Source organism: Quercus lobata, chromosome 4, assembly GCF_001633185.2.
Source record: "Quercus lobata isolate SW786 chromosome 4, ValleyOak3.0 Primary Assembly, whole genome shotgun sequence".
Classification (NCBI taxonomy): Eukaryota; Viridiplantae; Streptophyta; class Magnoliopsida; order Fagales; family Fagaceae; genus Quercus; species Quercus lobata.
The window spans coordinates 47,463,023-47,479,263 of NC_044907.1; the positions used below are offsets into that span (position 1 = coordinate 47,463,023).

The 16,241-nt window shown below is 34.4% G+C and overlaps 1 protein-coding gene across 1 annotated transcript; it reads left to right on the top strand.

The window, feature by feature from the left end:
• The first annotated feature begins 8,382 nt into the window (after nt 1-8,382).
• On the top strand, nt 8,383-8,901 carry LOC115985352. Its single transcript, XM_031108299.1, has one exon. The coding sequence runs from the start codon at nt 8,383-8,385 to the stop codon at nt 8,899-8,901; it is 519 nt and encodes a 172-aa protein (XP_030964159.1).
• Nucleotides 8,902-16,241: the final 7,340 nt, after the last annotated feature.

Below are 16,241 nucleotides of genomic sequence, written 5' to 3' on the forward strand. Positions count from 1 at the left end.
GTTAGCATTAGATGCAGCAAGTGCTGCCTTATCCCATGTGGATTTGGCTGCCTCAGGTCTGGTCCAACCAATCTCAACAGCATCCAAAACAGATTCATCAATAGAACACAGAAAAGCTCTCATGCGAACCTTCCAAAAAGCATAATTACTACCATCAAAATATGGAGGTGCATTTAGGGATTGAGACCGATCCATCTCAAAAGGGAGTCAAGGATCACATAATGGTAATGAAACCAATAACAGTGTACCCGCTCTGATACCAATTGAAAGTTCAAATATGTGTATAAACACTCTTGAACGTTTAGACCCCCAAATTACAACTTAACCAATTTAAGCATTATGTCAAACAACAAGTGTGCGGAAACTTAACATAAGCTATAATATGGAAGTGGTAAAACTATCTAAGCCAAATTAAAATCACAATCCACAGCAGATAATAAAAAGGCAAAGATAGAGAGGAAGGAAGATGCAAACACAAAGACAACACGCGATGTGTTATCGAAGAGGAAACCGAAGCCCTCGGCGTAAAACCTCTCCGTCGCCCTCCAAGCGGTGAACAATTCACTAGAAAATATAGTTGGGATACATAGACAGCAATAGACCCTCCAAGCCTAATCTACCCAGTGCACCTAAGCCCTCCAAGCTTCTTGCTCCAACGAGGTTGCGCCGAACCTTTTTCTTTTCTAGCTTACCGGATTCTGCTACTAGATCGTAGTATCAACCAATGAAGATTGGTTCCTTCCTAACTGCTTCCCAGAAATCCAAACAGCTCTCTCACAGTGATGATTATGGTGAGAACAAGGTTTGGTAGAATGCCTCTCAAGGATTTGACAATGGAGAGGAAGAGAGTTGAGGAATTTGAAGAGACTCTAATGTATAGATTGTGGGTGAATCAATCTTGTTTTTCTTTAGGGTTTCTCTCTCAAAATTCTCTCTGGAAGCTCTCTTACAATCGTGGGTAAAAGGGGTATTTATACTGGAGTGGGAGAGGAATGTGAAACGTCAGGTTTTACAAAAACAGGGGTGGCTCGGGCTTGACCTCGCGGCTTGACTAAGTCGCGAGATCTAGTCGCAAGATAACCGTATGGCTAGTTGTCCTGTTTTTTCTTGTAGTGCTACAGCTTGCATGACTGTTCACCTTCCAGCATGCTTGGCACGTGTGCTGCGTCTGGCGGCTTGCAGCCGCGAGTCACCCGCGAGGCCAAGCCGCGAGTCACCCGCGAGGCCAAGCCGCGAGTCTCTATTTTCTTGCACACTCTTGAGCAAAACTTCACTTTATCTCACTCACTACCCTTACATCAATCCCACCTAAATACAGGATTACTAAATGCTGAAATACAAGCAAATTTGGCACGGAATAAAGCCAATTAGATGGTTGAATAAATTCAACCTTACACTCTAAAATTTCAAAATCTTGATCACTTTTCTTAACGTTAAATATCGTTTGAAAAAAAAAAAAAACATTTTGTTCATATCCATTAATGACGTGGCTATTAAATGTCACCTCATCTCAAAATAACATAATTTCAGTATTTGGGGCTCAATTCCATTCTAGCGCATCACTGTCTTCTTCCAATTCTTTGGGTGGGAGTTTGTCTTGTTCTCCTAAGATGTGATCTCAAGGCTCTAACACGATGATGAGAGTGTATTTCATTAAACAGTTTGATGAGACCTCTCTCTAACAATATTTATAGACCTACAAACGGTGTATGATGAGAAGAAAAATCACCCTCATCCAAAAGAAGAGAAAGCCAACATCATCCATCAAGCTAGCATCATCCATTTGGCATCGTCATTGTGATAAACAATTACAGCATACATTAAATGAGTTCCCCATAAATGACATAAGTAAAGGTTAACACGCCAAATAGGCAAAAGCGTAATCGACAGATCAACGGGCAAAAGAATATTGAAGTCTATAACGCCTCCGCATTCATTACTGATGAGTGTTAAGATCGTCCATCTCTTAATGGACAAATTAAATGCTATTCAATGTAAGGCATAACGTACGAACATCAATGATGGATGAAGCCATAAAAGACATTCAATGCCTAAGAGAGCTAAGGAGTAACGTACGGGATTAACGGACGAGTAGCTGTTGGCAGACAATAAAAGCTAGTCATTAATACCAACGGCTCCATATTTCATGAATGCATTCATTCAGACAATGAAGACAAGGGCTATAAAAACCCACATAAACCAAAGGCAAAGGTACACACAACCCTCATCCCAAAAAACTATTCTCAAGTTGAATTCTTTCACAATTTACTTCAATTGAATCTCATTCTAACTTAATCATCGGAGGATATTTGGCAAACACCACACCGATGTATCCACATTTCTCTATTTCATATCCTATTGCAGGTTCGTCTTTGGACAAATCCAACTCCTTCGTCCATCCGTATTGACAAGGAGAGAAAAGCAGCACCAACAAGTTCATCTCTAGATGAAGCCAACACCTTCGTCTATCTGTATTGATGAGGAGTTCATACTGACGATTTTTTGCATCATCAGTTTGGCACTGTCTGTGGGAAATGTTTGCAAAGCCATACAGTTTCCCTTTCTTTACAAAATAATTCCTCTTGATACTAGATGGATTCCTCTCAAGCAGCGCAGCAAATTCAAGCATTGACAGCAAGTGTCAATGAACTGATACAACAAAATTCAGAGCTAAGGCAAATCGTCAAAGCCCAAAGTAATCAAAGAAATGAAGAAAGGCATAAGAACAACAATTGACGATCATAGAAGGACAAGAGCTTCAGAAGAAAATTCATCTAGGATGGATGAACTTAAGAGTGCGATGAAAGGAAAAGTCATGGAGAACTTGGATGGAATGATTCGAAGAATAGATTCACCATTCACCACTGAGGTGTTGAATCGTCCTCTTCTAGCAAAGTTTTGCCTCCCTCAGCTCGAGTCATATGATGGTTCAATGGATCCTTTGGACCACATTGAGTCCTTCAAAACTCTAATGCATCTGCACATGACTCCAGATAAAGTAATGTGTAAAGTCTTTCCAACTACACTAAAGGGTGTAGCTAGAGTCTGGTTCAGCAAAATACCCCCAGTTACCATTGCAAACTTTGAACAACTCAGTAAGAGTTTTGTTCGTCATTTCATCGGAGGACAGCGACACAAGAAGCCAACTGGACATCTTCTCAACATTCATCAGAAGGAAGGAGAAACTTTGAGGCAGTATGTAACCCGCTTCAATAAGTAGTTGTTGCAACTCGATGAGGCAGAAGACCAAGTTGTATTGACCATGTTCCAAACTGGATTGTTGCCTAGAGAATTCTATTTTTCCATAACCAAAACCCCACTCAAGATGGTGATGGAGTTGCTTCAAAAGGTACAAAAATATGTGAACGCAGAGGATGCGTGTGTGTCCAAAGTAATGGTCGGCAAAAGAAGGAAACGAGACGAACACGTAGATCACCATCCAGCAGAAGGACTAAAATCAAAAGATTCTGCATCGGAGACCTTGTATGTTCCTCATGACAAGGAACATGTCACCTCATCCATGAAACATTGAACATTGAAAAAGGTATTACTTGTAAGGCCCCAAAAAAATGTTTCTTAATTCATATCCCTTCCAAGGATTAACTTTGTTTCCATTAAAGTTGTATTCCATTGAAGTCATTTTATCTCAATAAAAGTGAAGTCTTCAAAGAGACGAAATAGTTTTCCATAAGAATATGTAACTCATAGAAAACATTGATAAAATATAGTATGCTTCTACACACACACATATATGTGTGTGTGTACGGAAAGTTTAAAAATATGCATCATTAACACATGATACAAATTATCATCATTAATACACGATGAATCGTTAATACACGATACAAATTATCATCGTCAATACACGATGAATCGTTAATACACGATACAAATTGTCATTGTTAATACACAATACAAATTATCATCGTCAATACACGATGAATCGTTAATATATGATACGAATTTTAATCATTAATACACAACACAAATTATCATCGTCAATGCATGATAAATCGTTGAGACATGACACAAATTATCATTGTCAATATACAATGAATCGTTAATACACGATACAAATTGTCATCGTTAATACACAACACAAATTATCATCGTTGATACACATTGAATTGTAAATACACAATATAAATTGTCATCGTTAATACACTATACAAATTGTCATCGTTATTACACGACAAATTGTTTATACACAATACAAATTATCATCTTCAATATACGATGAATCATTAAAAAAGTATCATTGATACATGATACAAAATATATTTGTCCATACACGATGAATAAATAAAAAAAGGCGCAGGAAACCTAAGAAATGGCTTCAGCATGTTCAAATAATCAAAGACCAATACATGTCATGACAAGACCATGATAAATGGGACGGGTACAGAATTCAAAGTGATATTACCTTTCATATTCCAACTGCATCTGTAAAAACAACAGTAGGAATAGGGGAGCAACTGATGAGGAGAAAAATCACCCTTGTCCAAAAGATGAGAAAGCCAACATCATCCATCAAGCTAGCATCGTCCATCTAGCATCGTCATTGTGATAAACGACTACAGTATACATTAAATGAGTTCCCCATAAATGACATAAGTAAAGGTTAATGCGCAAGATAGGTCAAAGCATAACCAACAGACCAACAGGCAAAAGACCATTGAAGTCTATAACGCCTCCACATTTAGTACCAATGAGTGTTAAGATCGTCCATCTCTCAATGGACGAATTAAATGCTATTCAATGTAAGGCGTGACGTACCGACATCAATGACGGACGAATCCATAAAAGACATTCAATGCCCAAGACAGCTAAGGAGTAACGTACAGGCATTAACAGATGAGTAGCCATTGGCAGATAATAAAAACCAGCCATTAATACCAACAACTTCATATCTCATGAATGCAAATATTCATTTAGACAATGAAGACAAGGGCTATAAAAACCCACACAAACCAAAGGCAAAGGTACATACAACCTTCACTCCAAAAACTATTCTCAAGTTGAATTCTTTTACAATTTACTTCAATTGAATTCCATTCTAACTTAATCATTGGAGGGTGTTTGGCAAATACCAGACTGGTGTATCCACATTTCTCTGGATGAATCCAACGCCTTCGTCCTTCCGTATTGACAAGGAGAGAAGAATAGCACCAACATGTTCGTCTCTAGACAAAGCCAATGCCTTTGTCCATCTGTATCGACGAGGAGTTCATACTGACGATTTTTTGCATCATTAGTGTATAAGATTGTATCATGAGATAATTTTTCAGTGATGATAGACTCTTGGGCCTACGATATGAAGCCTACCTTTTACAGATGCTTTCAAGCTTCTTCTTTCTTTTTCTTTCTTTTTCTTTCTTTCTTTCTTTTTTTTTTTTTTTTGTGTTTCACAAGTTTGTCGTCATCTTGGTAGTCTTTCAGCCTATTTTACTCACATGCATGCGTATTTGCACAAAAAAATGAAAGAAATAGAGTACCTTGATTGGCCTGTTTGGATTGAGGAGGAAAAAAGGAGGAATGGAGGGAAGTAGAGTAGAGTTGGCTGAAAATATGCTAATTTTAGGCCAATTCTACTCTACTCTACTCTCCCTCCCTAACCCTCAATACAAATAGACCATGAGTTAGTGCTTGAGCCAAGAAGCTTGTCTTTTCCTAGAGGAACCGGAGCAATGCTATCCAAAGTAAAGCCAATGTTTAAGAGTAATTCTAGAGCACAATAATTATCATAACTTCTTCCACAATTATCGACAAAATGTGAATGTCTGTTAGTTACTTTCAGTTGGATCCACTGTTTTTCCTTCGTCACTCACAATTTACCACATCAAAATTGTAACAAAGTTGTGTCACATAAGTTGTGTTACATGATTTTTTTTTTTGCATTTTTGAGCAATACTATGAGCCTAGGACCACGTAAATTTATACAATTTTTTCTACAACTCGTCACATGAAGAGTTGTGAGTGGTAGAAGTGTGATGGTAGTTATATATAGATCCACATATTTATCACTCCTAACTCGTCAAGCGGTGAATTGTAGCAAAAATTATGTAAATTTACATGATCCTAGCGTTTATATTTTAAAATCATGAAAGAGAGAGATGCTTCACTTTTAACGGTATTGAATATTTGAATAATCTAAATTACCTGCTACTTGGGTCAGGACTTAAGGCAGCCTTTGTTTCCATGTTTGACCTGTCAATATAACTAAATTGTGACCGAAAGACAATAAATTGAAGATTTGGTTATATCATATATGCTACGATCGTTCCTTGATGGGTTCTCTTATATATGCTACTCACTGACTATTAACTGATTGAAATAGTTCTAAACCTGTTTAAAGTTTAGATGTAACCTTTCAATTCTTTTCTTCATTCTATGTTAAAGAATATAACATAGTAACAAAGATAATATTGGTGTGTCATATCCATTTGAAAGTAATTCTATTTTTTTTTTTTTTAATAATTAAGAAGGAACTATTAGGTTAGCTGTACCCTTCCAATTCTTTTCTTGTTACTCAGTTAAGGAACTATGAAGTAATTGAAATAGTTTTGAATTTTTCTAAAAATTTATTGACTGAAGAACTATTAGATGTACCCTTTTCAATTCTTTTCTTCATACTCAGTTAAAGTAAACAATCTAGCAACAAAGAAAAGGGAGAATAGCAACATACCCATTTGAAAGTAGTTCTGAACTTTTCCATACTTTAAGAAGGTGGGAATTATTAGCTTAGCTGTACCCTTACAATTCTTTTCTTCATACTCGGTTAAAGAATGTAACAACCTGACAAAGAGACTTTTTTTTTTTTTTTTCGCCGAATACCTTACAAAGAAACTACTTGTGCCATATCCATTCCCAAAGAATCTGACTACTATTGTAGTTTGATTAGAGATTTGCATAATGTCAGTGAAAACAAATTTATTTTTATTAATAAAAAAAATGAGATTCAAAACTTCAGTAATCCAATGTTGACAATATATATCGTACTAGTAGATATTTCATATTTTGGTAAAAATGCAAAATGAACCTTGAATTTTGGTTGTTCTCAAACGAACCTCTTGGTGTTTTAATTTAGCATTAGATTAAATTTTAAATCATACCCTCAAGTTCAGAGTAAGTTGATTTTTTTTCCTATAAAATTTCAAAATCTTGATCATTTTTCTTAACGTTAGATATCCTTTGATGAAGTGATCGACCATTAAATGCCACCTCATCTCAAAATGACATAATATCAATATTAAAAAAACATTATTTACCACATTATTTTATTTTCTGTTTCTTTTTTATTGGTTTCTTTTCTTTTCTTTTTTCACTTTACTTTTTCTCCCTCCTTTATCATATTTCAAAATCAAGAAAATTGCACTAATCTCCTCTGAGGATTTCTAATTACACTCACCTCCCCTCTAATTTGGAACAAGACACTCGTCTTCTCTTAAATGCAAACTATTTACATTATGGTAATGTTTGGTAACAGTTGTTATTTTCTATTTTCAAAAACTTGTTTTTGGTAATATAAAGAAAAAAATAATTTTCTTGTATTTTTGAAATCAAAAACATGTTTAGTTAATTGAAATTAAAAAATAAAAATTATGAAGAAAAAAATAGAAAATACTAAAATATGTTGTTACTATGATTTGAATTCTAATGCTAACTCATTAAATAAGACAAATTCATTAAATTATATACGTGTTTTCATTGATTTTTTAAAATTAGAAACTGAAAACAGTCTTTTGCATGTTTTCAATTTCCTTCACAAATTGAGTTTTGAAAACAGTTTTTGTTTTCAATCAATTTTAAGTTGTCAAACAAGTTTTTTAGTCTCAAAAATATAAAATTGTTTTTGAAAACAGAAAATAAGAGGAAAAAACAGTTACTAAACATAACCTAACTTTTTTTTTTTTTTTTTTATGATTGAAAAAGCTTTAAAAAATCCCAAAATAAAAAGGTCTAAAAAAATCTCAAATTTCCTATTAAAAAGGGCGTGGATGACAGTTTTAGTTGAGGGTAAAATAGGAAATTCAGGATTTTTTAAAATCTTTTTTGAAGTCGTTCTTAGGAACTTAATGTAAATAGTTTGCATTTTAAGTGTGGTATTTTATTTCGAACCAGATGTTAAATGAGTGTATTACAAACTACAGGAAAAGTTTCAGAGGTGAAGTACATTTCTTAACCTTCAAAGAACTCTTATCTTGGATAATCAAACACACACAGCTGCTGGAATTATTTGCAGTCATGGTTTGGTCCATTTGGAACCAGCAAAACTGAGTGCGGCTTAACCAAACAGCAGATGCCATCCATCAGATTGCTCTTCTCTCAAAAAAATGGCTAGCCGAGTACCAAGCAAGACAGATCAGTCCTAATCCAGTTCCCATGCGCACTCAACCAACGAGATGTAAGTGGAAGCCTCCACCATCAGGTACTTTCAAGATTAATTTTGATGGAGCGAACTTCCCAACGGAAAAGAAATCTGGTATAGGAGTGGTTATTAGAGATAGCAGAGGTCTTGTTATTGCCTCATGTTCGAAGGTGGTGCACCAGATGTTAGGTGCTTTTGAGGTAGAAGCTTTGGCTACGACATGGGCTCTTTCCTTTGCAGCTGATGTAGGGGTGAACCGGGCTGTGTTAGAGGGAGATTCATTGGATGTTATTGCGGGTTTAAGGGAGGATAGGATGGTTTTGGTGCCATACGGATTACTTTTGGAGGATGCAAGGTTTTTGTCCCAACAATTTGATGAGTTGCGTTACTCTCATAAAAAGAGGGAAGGCAACAGGTTAGCACATAGTCTGGCTAGATATGCAGTTGGCATACCAGATTTTCTAGTTTGGATGGAGGATGTTCCACCTCAATTTTATTCTGTATTCCAAACTGATTTATCGGGTTTTTCTTAATAAATTACATTGACTTCTTCCTCAAAAAAAAAAAAAAAAAAAAAAAAAAAAAAAAAAAAAAAAAAAAAAACTACAGGAAAAGTTAATGTAATAACAGAAAGCCTTAACGAAGTCTGTGCAATTTTTTCTTTCAAAATCTCACTCTCTGGTTACAGAGTCCCATAAATTTCTGAATCAATCATCATCGAGCATCCCCACGAGAAAAAGACAAGACAAGTATTAGATCAAAATGAAACAAGATAAATAAATTGATGAGCATACAGAATGACAGAATCATAGTATTAATGGATGCACTTTCTACCAATATATATATATATATATATATATTTCAACGAATCCAAGACAAATATATAAATGGGTAAATTATAAAGTTGATCTCTAAACTTTCAATTGTGTCAATTTGATCTCTAACATTTTCAATGTCATGTCAATTTAATTTCTGCCGTTATCCTTAGATGAAAAAAGTTGATGTGTCAAACGATGATATTTAAATGAGAAATGATATGTTTAAAACATTTTCATAACATTTTTACAACAAATTCTAAGTGGTAGGTTGTTACTGGTTGTTATTATTGGGGCAAAAAAGTAATCTTAGTGTTAGATTCAAATTTGAACCAATAACAACTAACCACCTATGATTTGTTGTGAAAATGTTGTAAAAATATTATGGACGTAGCACCTCTCTATTTAAATACTAATATTTATGACAACTAGATGCCACATATATTGCCACGTTAGATTAATTTAAAAAAAAAAAAAAAAAAAAAAACTCAAAAAATTAAGAAACTTAAAGGTGTTTTAATGGCAAAGATAAGAAGAATGGCATTGCATAGTTCAAATTGGAAAATAATAAACACACCCTCTTCACCATGAATTGTTGTCCAAATCCTTAAAAAAACATGAGGTCACAAGAAAACTTCTCTTCTTCAATTCTTCCTCACGGCGGTGGCAGTGTTGAATCTTCAAAATCGTTGGCAATGGGTTGCAAATCTGATTTTGTTGGTGGAAGATTGGAAGACTTTCCTTCTCTCACTTCTTTAGTTGTTATCATTTTGTTTGTTACATTGAAAATTTAGATTTAAATTTTCAGTGGCTATCTAAAAAAAAAATTAGTGGTTGAGTTTATGGGTCTGAAACCCAGATTAAATTTATTTATTTTTTAGTTTTTAGTTGATATTTAGTTATAAAAAAATTTTGGAATTGGTTATGGAAAAGCCCTGTGATATCATTGGTGTAGATGTAGTACACCATGTTAACCATCTACCTTTCCTTAAGATAGGATAATGGCTTTATTTCGCCCAACCAAACAACATAATCTATGGAAAATTGAGGAGCAAACAAGATCGAGTTTCCCGTCACAATGTCTATAGTTCTATAAATGCTAGGTTCTCTGACTCCGAACAAGTAAGCAAATTAACTCTCATGCTTACAACTTCAAGGATTTTAGGGATGAATATGAGGAAAAAGAGATGGAGTACTTAGGGATTTTGGAACCTATTAGTTTCCCCAAACTTATCTCATGTGTACATTTTTTTTTTTTTTTTTAATTCTTGAACTCATATAGCAGTACAGTTGGCAGATGACGTGGTATCAAAAATAATTTTTTATTGTTCTATTTGACACATCAACTTTTTTCATTTAAGGAATAACGACAGGGGCTAAATTGATATGACACTAAAATAGTTAAGAACCAAATTGATACAATTAAAAAGTTACAAACCAAGTTGAAATATGATATATAGGATAAAGACCAAATTTATAATTTACCCTATATAAATATAAATTGACATCAGGTTCTTGCAACGAAGTTAAAGGCTAAGATCTAGCTAGTTTTTTCTATTTTCTTGCTATATTAAAAAATCAGTAGTTTGTGAAGATTGAAATTGACCTCCGAGGGCCTCCTCCTCAACTAAACATTGTGTTCTTAGATGTTTAGTTGCTGAATTAGAACCAGGTCTAATTCTAGGAGGGTTTGAAAATTATTTGAATATGAATTTCTGAATATATTGTGATAAATGGGGAAGAAACATCAGAATATGGTCAGGTGAATATTTAAAATGAGGAAGAAAAAATTTGTAAGGTTGAATTTATTCAACCATCTAATTGGCTTTATTCCGTGCCAAATTTGCTTGTAATTCAGCATTTAGTAACCCTGTATTTAGGTGGGTTTGATGTAAGGGTAGTAAGTGAGATAGAGTGAAGATTGCTCAAGAGTGTGCAAGAAAACAGAGACTCGCGGCTGGGACTCGCGGGTGACTCGCGGCTGCAAGGCGCCAGACGCAGCACACGTGCCAAGCATGCTGGAAGATGAACAGTCATGCTAGCTGGAGCACTACAGGACAAAACAGGACAACTGGCCATACGGTTATCTCGCGACTGGATCTCGCGACTTGGTCAAGCCGCGAGGTCAAGCCGCGAGCCACCCCTGTTTTGTAAAACCTGACGTTTCACATTCCTCTCCCACTCCAGTATAAATACCCCTTTTACCCACGATTGAAAGAGAGCTTCCAGAGAGAATTTTGAGAGAGAAACCCTAAAGAAAAACAAGATTGATTCACCCACAATCTATACCTTAGAGTCTCTTCAAATTCCTCAACTCTCTTCCTCTCCATTGTCAAATCCTTGAGAGGCATTATACCAAACCTGGTTCTCACCATCATCATCACTGTGAGACAGTTGTTTGGATTTCTGGGAAGCAGTTAGGAAGGAACCAATCTTCATTGGTTGATGCTATGGTCTAGTAGCGGAATCCGGGAAGCTAGAAAAGAAAAAGGTTCGGCGCAACCTCGTTGGAGCAAGAAGCTTGGAGGGCTTAGGTGCACTGGGTAGATTAGGCTTGGAGGGTCTATTGCTGTCCTTGTATCCCAACTGTATTTTCTAGTGGATTGTTTACCGCTTGGAGGGCGGCGGAGAGGTTTTACGCCGAGGGCTTCGGTTTCCTCTTCGATAATACATCGCGTGTTGTCTTTGTGTTTGCATCTTCCTTCCTCTCTATCTTTGCCTTTTTATTATCTGCTGTGGATTTTAATTTGTTATGGCTTAGATAGTATTTAATCAATTTCATATTATAGTATATGTTAAGTTTCCGCACACTAGTTGTTTGACATATTGCTTGAATTGGTTAAGTTGTAATTTGGGGGTCTAAACGTTCAAAGGTGTTTTTACACGTTTTTGAACTTTCAAAATTAATAGGGTTTAATAATCAAGCCGAGTCACAGGGGCTCCATGGTGACAGATGGGGAAGAAATTGAGGAATATGTTTCAGTCAAGGGGTTGAGCAGCCGTGTGTAAAGAGATCGCTTTGGAACAATTTTGGTGAATTGATTTTTATTTTTATTTATATTTTTTTTAGTATGTAAAGTACTGGAATGTGAAAAGGATTTTGGGGAAGAAGTTCGTTCATCCCTGAAAAATGTTGAAAAGAGAAAAATAAATAAATTTTTAGGTAAACAATGTATATGGTCCTTATCCTTTATATTATATTTTAATTTAGTCCCTAACCTTTTAATTATGTCAATTTTGTCCCTAATCTTTCAGTATTGTGTCAATTTAGTTCATGCAATTATCTTTTAGATAGAAATTGCTAACATATTAAACAGTCAAAGTAAAAAATTAGTTTCCATTAATGTGACAATAAACTAAATTTTTTTTATTTGGCTATTTGTCACAACAGCAATTTTCATCCAAGAGATGATGGTAAGGACTAAATTTACACAACACTGAAAACTTTTCTAAAAATTTATTGACTGAAGAACTATTAGATGTACCCTTTTCAATTCTTTTCTTCATACTCAGTTAAAGTAAACAATCTAGCAACAAAGAAAATAGCATCATACCCATTTGAAAGTAGTTCTAAACTTTTCCGTACTTTAAGAAGGTAGTAATTATTAGCTTAGCTGTACCCTTACAATTTTTTTCTTCATACTCGGTTAAAGAATGTAACAACCTATCAAAAAAATAACAACCTGACAACTATTGTAGTTTGATTAGAGATTTGCATAATGTCAATGAAAATAAATTTATTTTTATTAATAAAAAAATCATATTCAAAACTTTAGTAATTATCCAGTGTTGGCAATATTCGTACATACTTCATATTTTGGTAAAAATGCAAAATGTCGACCCTTGAATTTTGGTTGTTCTCGAACAAACATCTTGGTGTTTCAATTTAGCATTAGATTAAATTGTAAAATGCACCCTCAAGTTCAGTATATTTTGATTTTTTCCTTTAAAATTTCAAAATCTTGAGCACTTTTTTAATTTTAGATATCATTTGGGGAAAAAAAACATTTTGTTTATATCTGCTTTTTTTTTTTTATAGGATTCATATCTGCTAATTAAGTGGCCATTAAATGCCACATCATCTCAAAATGACATAATTTCAGTATTAAAAAAATTATTTACCACATTATTTTATATTCTGTTTCTTTTCTCTTGGTTTCTTCTTCTTTTCTTTTTTTTTTCTTTTTTTTTTTACTTTTTTTTTTCTCTATCCTTTTTCATATTTCAAAATCAGGAAAATTGCACTATCCTCCTTTAAGGATTTCTCATTACACTCACCTTCCCTCTAGTTTGGAACAAAACCCTTACCTCTCCTAAAATGCAAACTATTTACACTGACCTTTCTTAAATGACTGAAAAAGCTTTAAAAAATTCCAAAATAAAAAGGCCTCAAAAATCCCAAATTTCCTACTAAAATGGGTGTAGATGACCGTTTAAGTTGGAGTCTTTTGGCTTAATATTGCTAAATCTAGAATTTATTTGTGTGATAGGCACTGTTCTAACTTATTTAGGGAAATGAGGAAAGAGAGTGAATTTCGGTAACGGTATTGCCGAAATTCAACAAAAGTATGAGAGAGAAAGAGAAAAAGTGGGAGAGAGAAAATATGGAATTTCGGCAACGGTGTTACCAAAATTCCTGCTGCCCAAATCACCTGACAGAGTGTGTGCTGTGTGCTCGAAGTGTGAAGCGCTCAAAAAAAAAAAAAAAACCAATTGTGGCAATGCCATTGCCGAAAATGGGAGGGGGAAAAAAAATAGTGGTTGCCGAAATCTGGGGAGGAATTAAAAAAAAAAAAAAGTGTTACGTCTACAATATTTTTACAATAAATCATAGGTGATTAGTTATTATTAGTTCAAATTTGAGTTTAACACTGAGATTACATTTTTAATCTAACAATAACAACCTGCCACTTAAAATTTGTTGTAAAAATTGTGTGCACTTATCATTTCTTTAAAAAAAAAAAAAAAGAATGGAATTGTGGCAATGGCATTGCCGAAATAGGTGAAATTTTTTTTTGGCAATTGTGGCAATGTCATTGCCGAAAATGGGAGGGAAAAGAAAGAAAAAAAAAATAGTGGTTGCCGAAATCTGGAGAGGAATTAAAAAAAAAAAGTGCTATGTTCACAATATTTTTATAACATTTTCACAACAAATCACAGGTGATTAGTTATTATTAGTTCAAATTTGAATTTAATACTAAGATTACTTTTTTAATCCAACAATAAAAACCTGTCACTTAAAATTTGTTATAAAAATATTGTAAAAATTGTGTGCACATATCATTTCTAAAAAAAAAAAAGTGGAATGAAATTGTGGCAATGGCATTGCTGAAATAGGAGGGAAAAAAAAATTTTGCAATTGGTTCGTGGCAATGCCATTGCCAAAATAGAGGGGTACCAAAAAAAAAAAATTTGTGGCAATTGTGGCAATGCCATTGCCGAAAATGGGAAGGAAAATGGCTGCAGGTTTACGTCCCAATTTTGCTATGGATGTGGAGCTGAGTGGACTAGCAACCATGGTGCTTGCCAGAGAGATTAAACGTCTAGAATGACTCATAATGAAGATGTTATCACAAGCACTGTACTATAAGTATCGAAAACTCTGCAACCATTTTCCTTCCCATTTTCGGCAATGGCATTGCCACAATTGCCACAATTTTTTTTTTACCCCCTATTTCGGCAATGGCATTGCCACAAACCAATTGTAAAATATTTTTTTTCCCTCCTATTTCGGCAATGTCATTGCCACAATTCCATTTCACTTTTTTTATTTTTAAGAAATGATAAGTGCACATAATTTTTACAATATTTTTACAACAAATTGTAAGTGACAAGTTGTTATTATTAGGTTAAAAAAGTAATCTTAGTGTTAAATTCAAATTTGAACTAATAATAACTAATCACCTGTGATTTGTTGTGAAAATGTTATAAAAATATTGTGAACGTAGCACTTTTTTTTTAATTCCTCCCCAGATTTCGGCAACCACTAATTTTTTTTTCCCTCCCATTTTCGGCAATGGCATTGCCACAATTGCCAAAAAAAAAAAAATTCACCTATTTCGGCAATGCCATTGCCATAATTCCATTCATTTTTTTTTTAAGAAATGATAAGTGCACACAATTTTTACAATATTTTTACAATAAATTTTAAGTGGCAGGCTGTTATTGTTGGATTAAAAAAGTAATCTCAGTGTTAAATTCAAATTTGAACTAATAATAATTAATCACCTGTAATTTGTTGTAAAAATATTGTGTACGTAACACTTTTTTTTTTTAATTCCTCCCCAGATTTCGGCAACCACTATTTTTTTCCCCCTCCCATTTTTGGCAATGGCATTGCCACAATTGCCACAATTTTTTTTTTCCCCCTATTTCGGCAATGGCATTGCCACAATTGCTTTTTTTTTTTAGCACTTCACACTTCGAGCACACAGCACACACTCGATAAGGTGATTTGGGCAGTAGGAATTTCGGTAACACCGTTGCTGAAATTCCAAATTTTCTCTCTCCCGCTTTTTCTCTTTCTCTCTCATACTTTTGTTGAATTTCAGCAACGGTCGAGCACTCAACACACACTTGGTAAGGTGATTTGGGCAGCAGGAATTTCGGTAACACCGTTGCCAAAATTCCAAATTTTCACTCTCCTGCTTTTTCTCTTTCTCTCTCATACTTTTGTTGAATTTCGGCAACACCGTTGCTGAAATTCACTCTCTTTCCTCATTCCCCTAAATAAGTTGGAACAGTGCCTATAATGCAAATAAATTTCGAATTTAGCAATATTCAGCCAAAAGACTCGTTTAAGTTGAGGGTAAAACAAGAAATTCTTGATATTTTAAAATCTTTTTTTAAGTCAATCTTGGGAGGTTTTTGCAAATAATTTGCATTTTAAGGGAGCTAGGTATTTTATTCCAAACTAGATTTGAGATGAGTGTATTACAAACTAGAGGGAAAGTGAATGCAATAACGAAAGCAGCAATTTTTTCTTTCAAAATCTCACTCTATGGTGACACAGTCCCCATAAATTCTGAATCAATCATCATCGAGCATCCCCCTGAGAA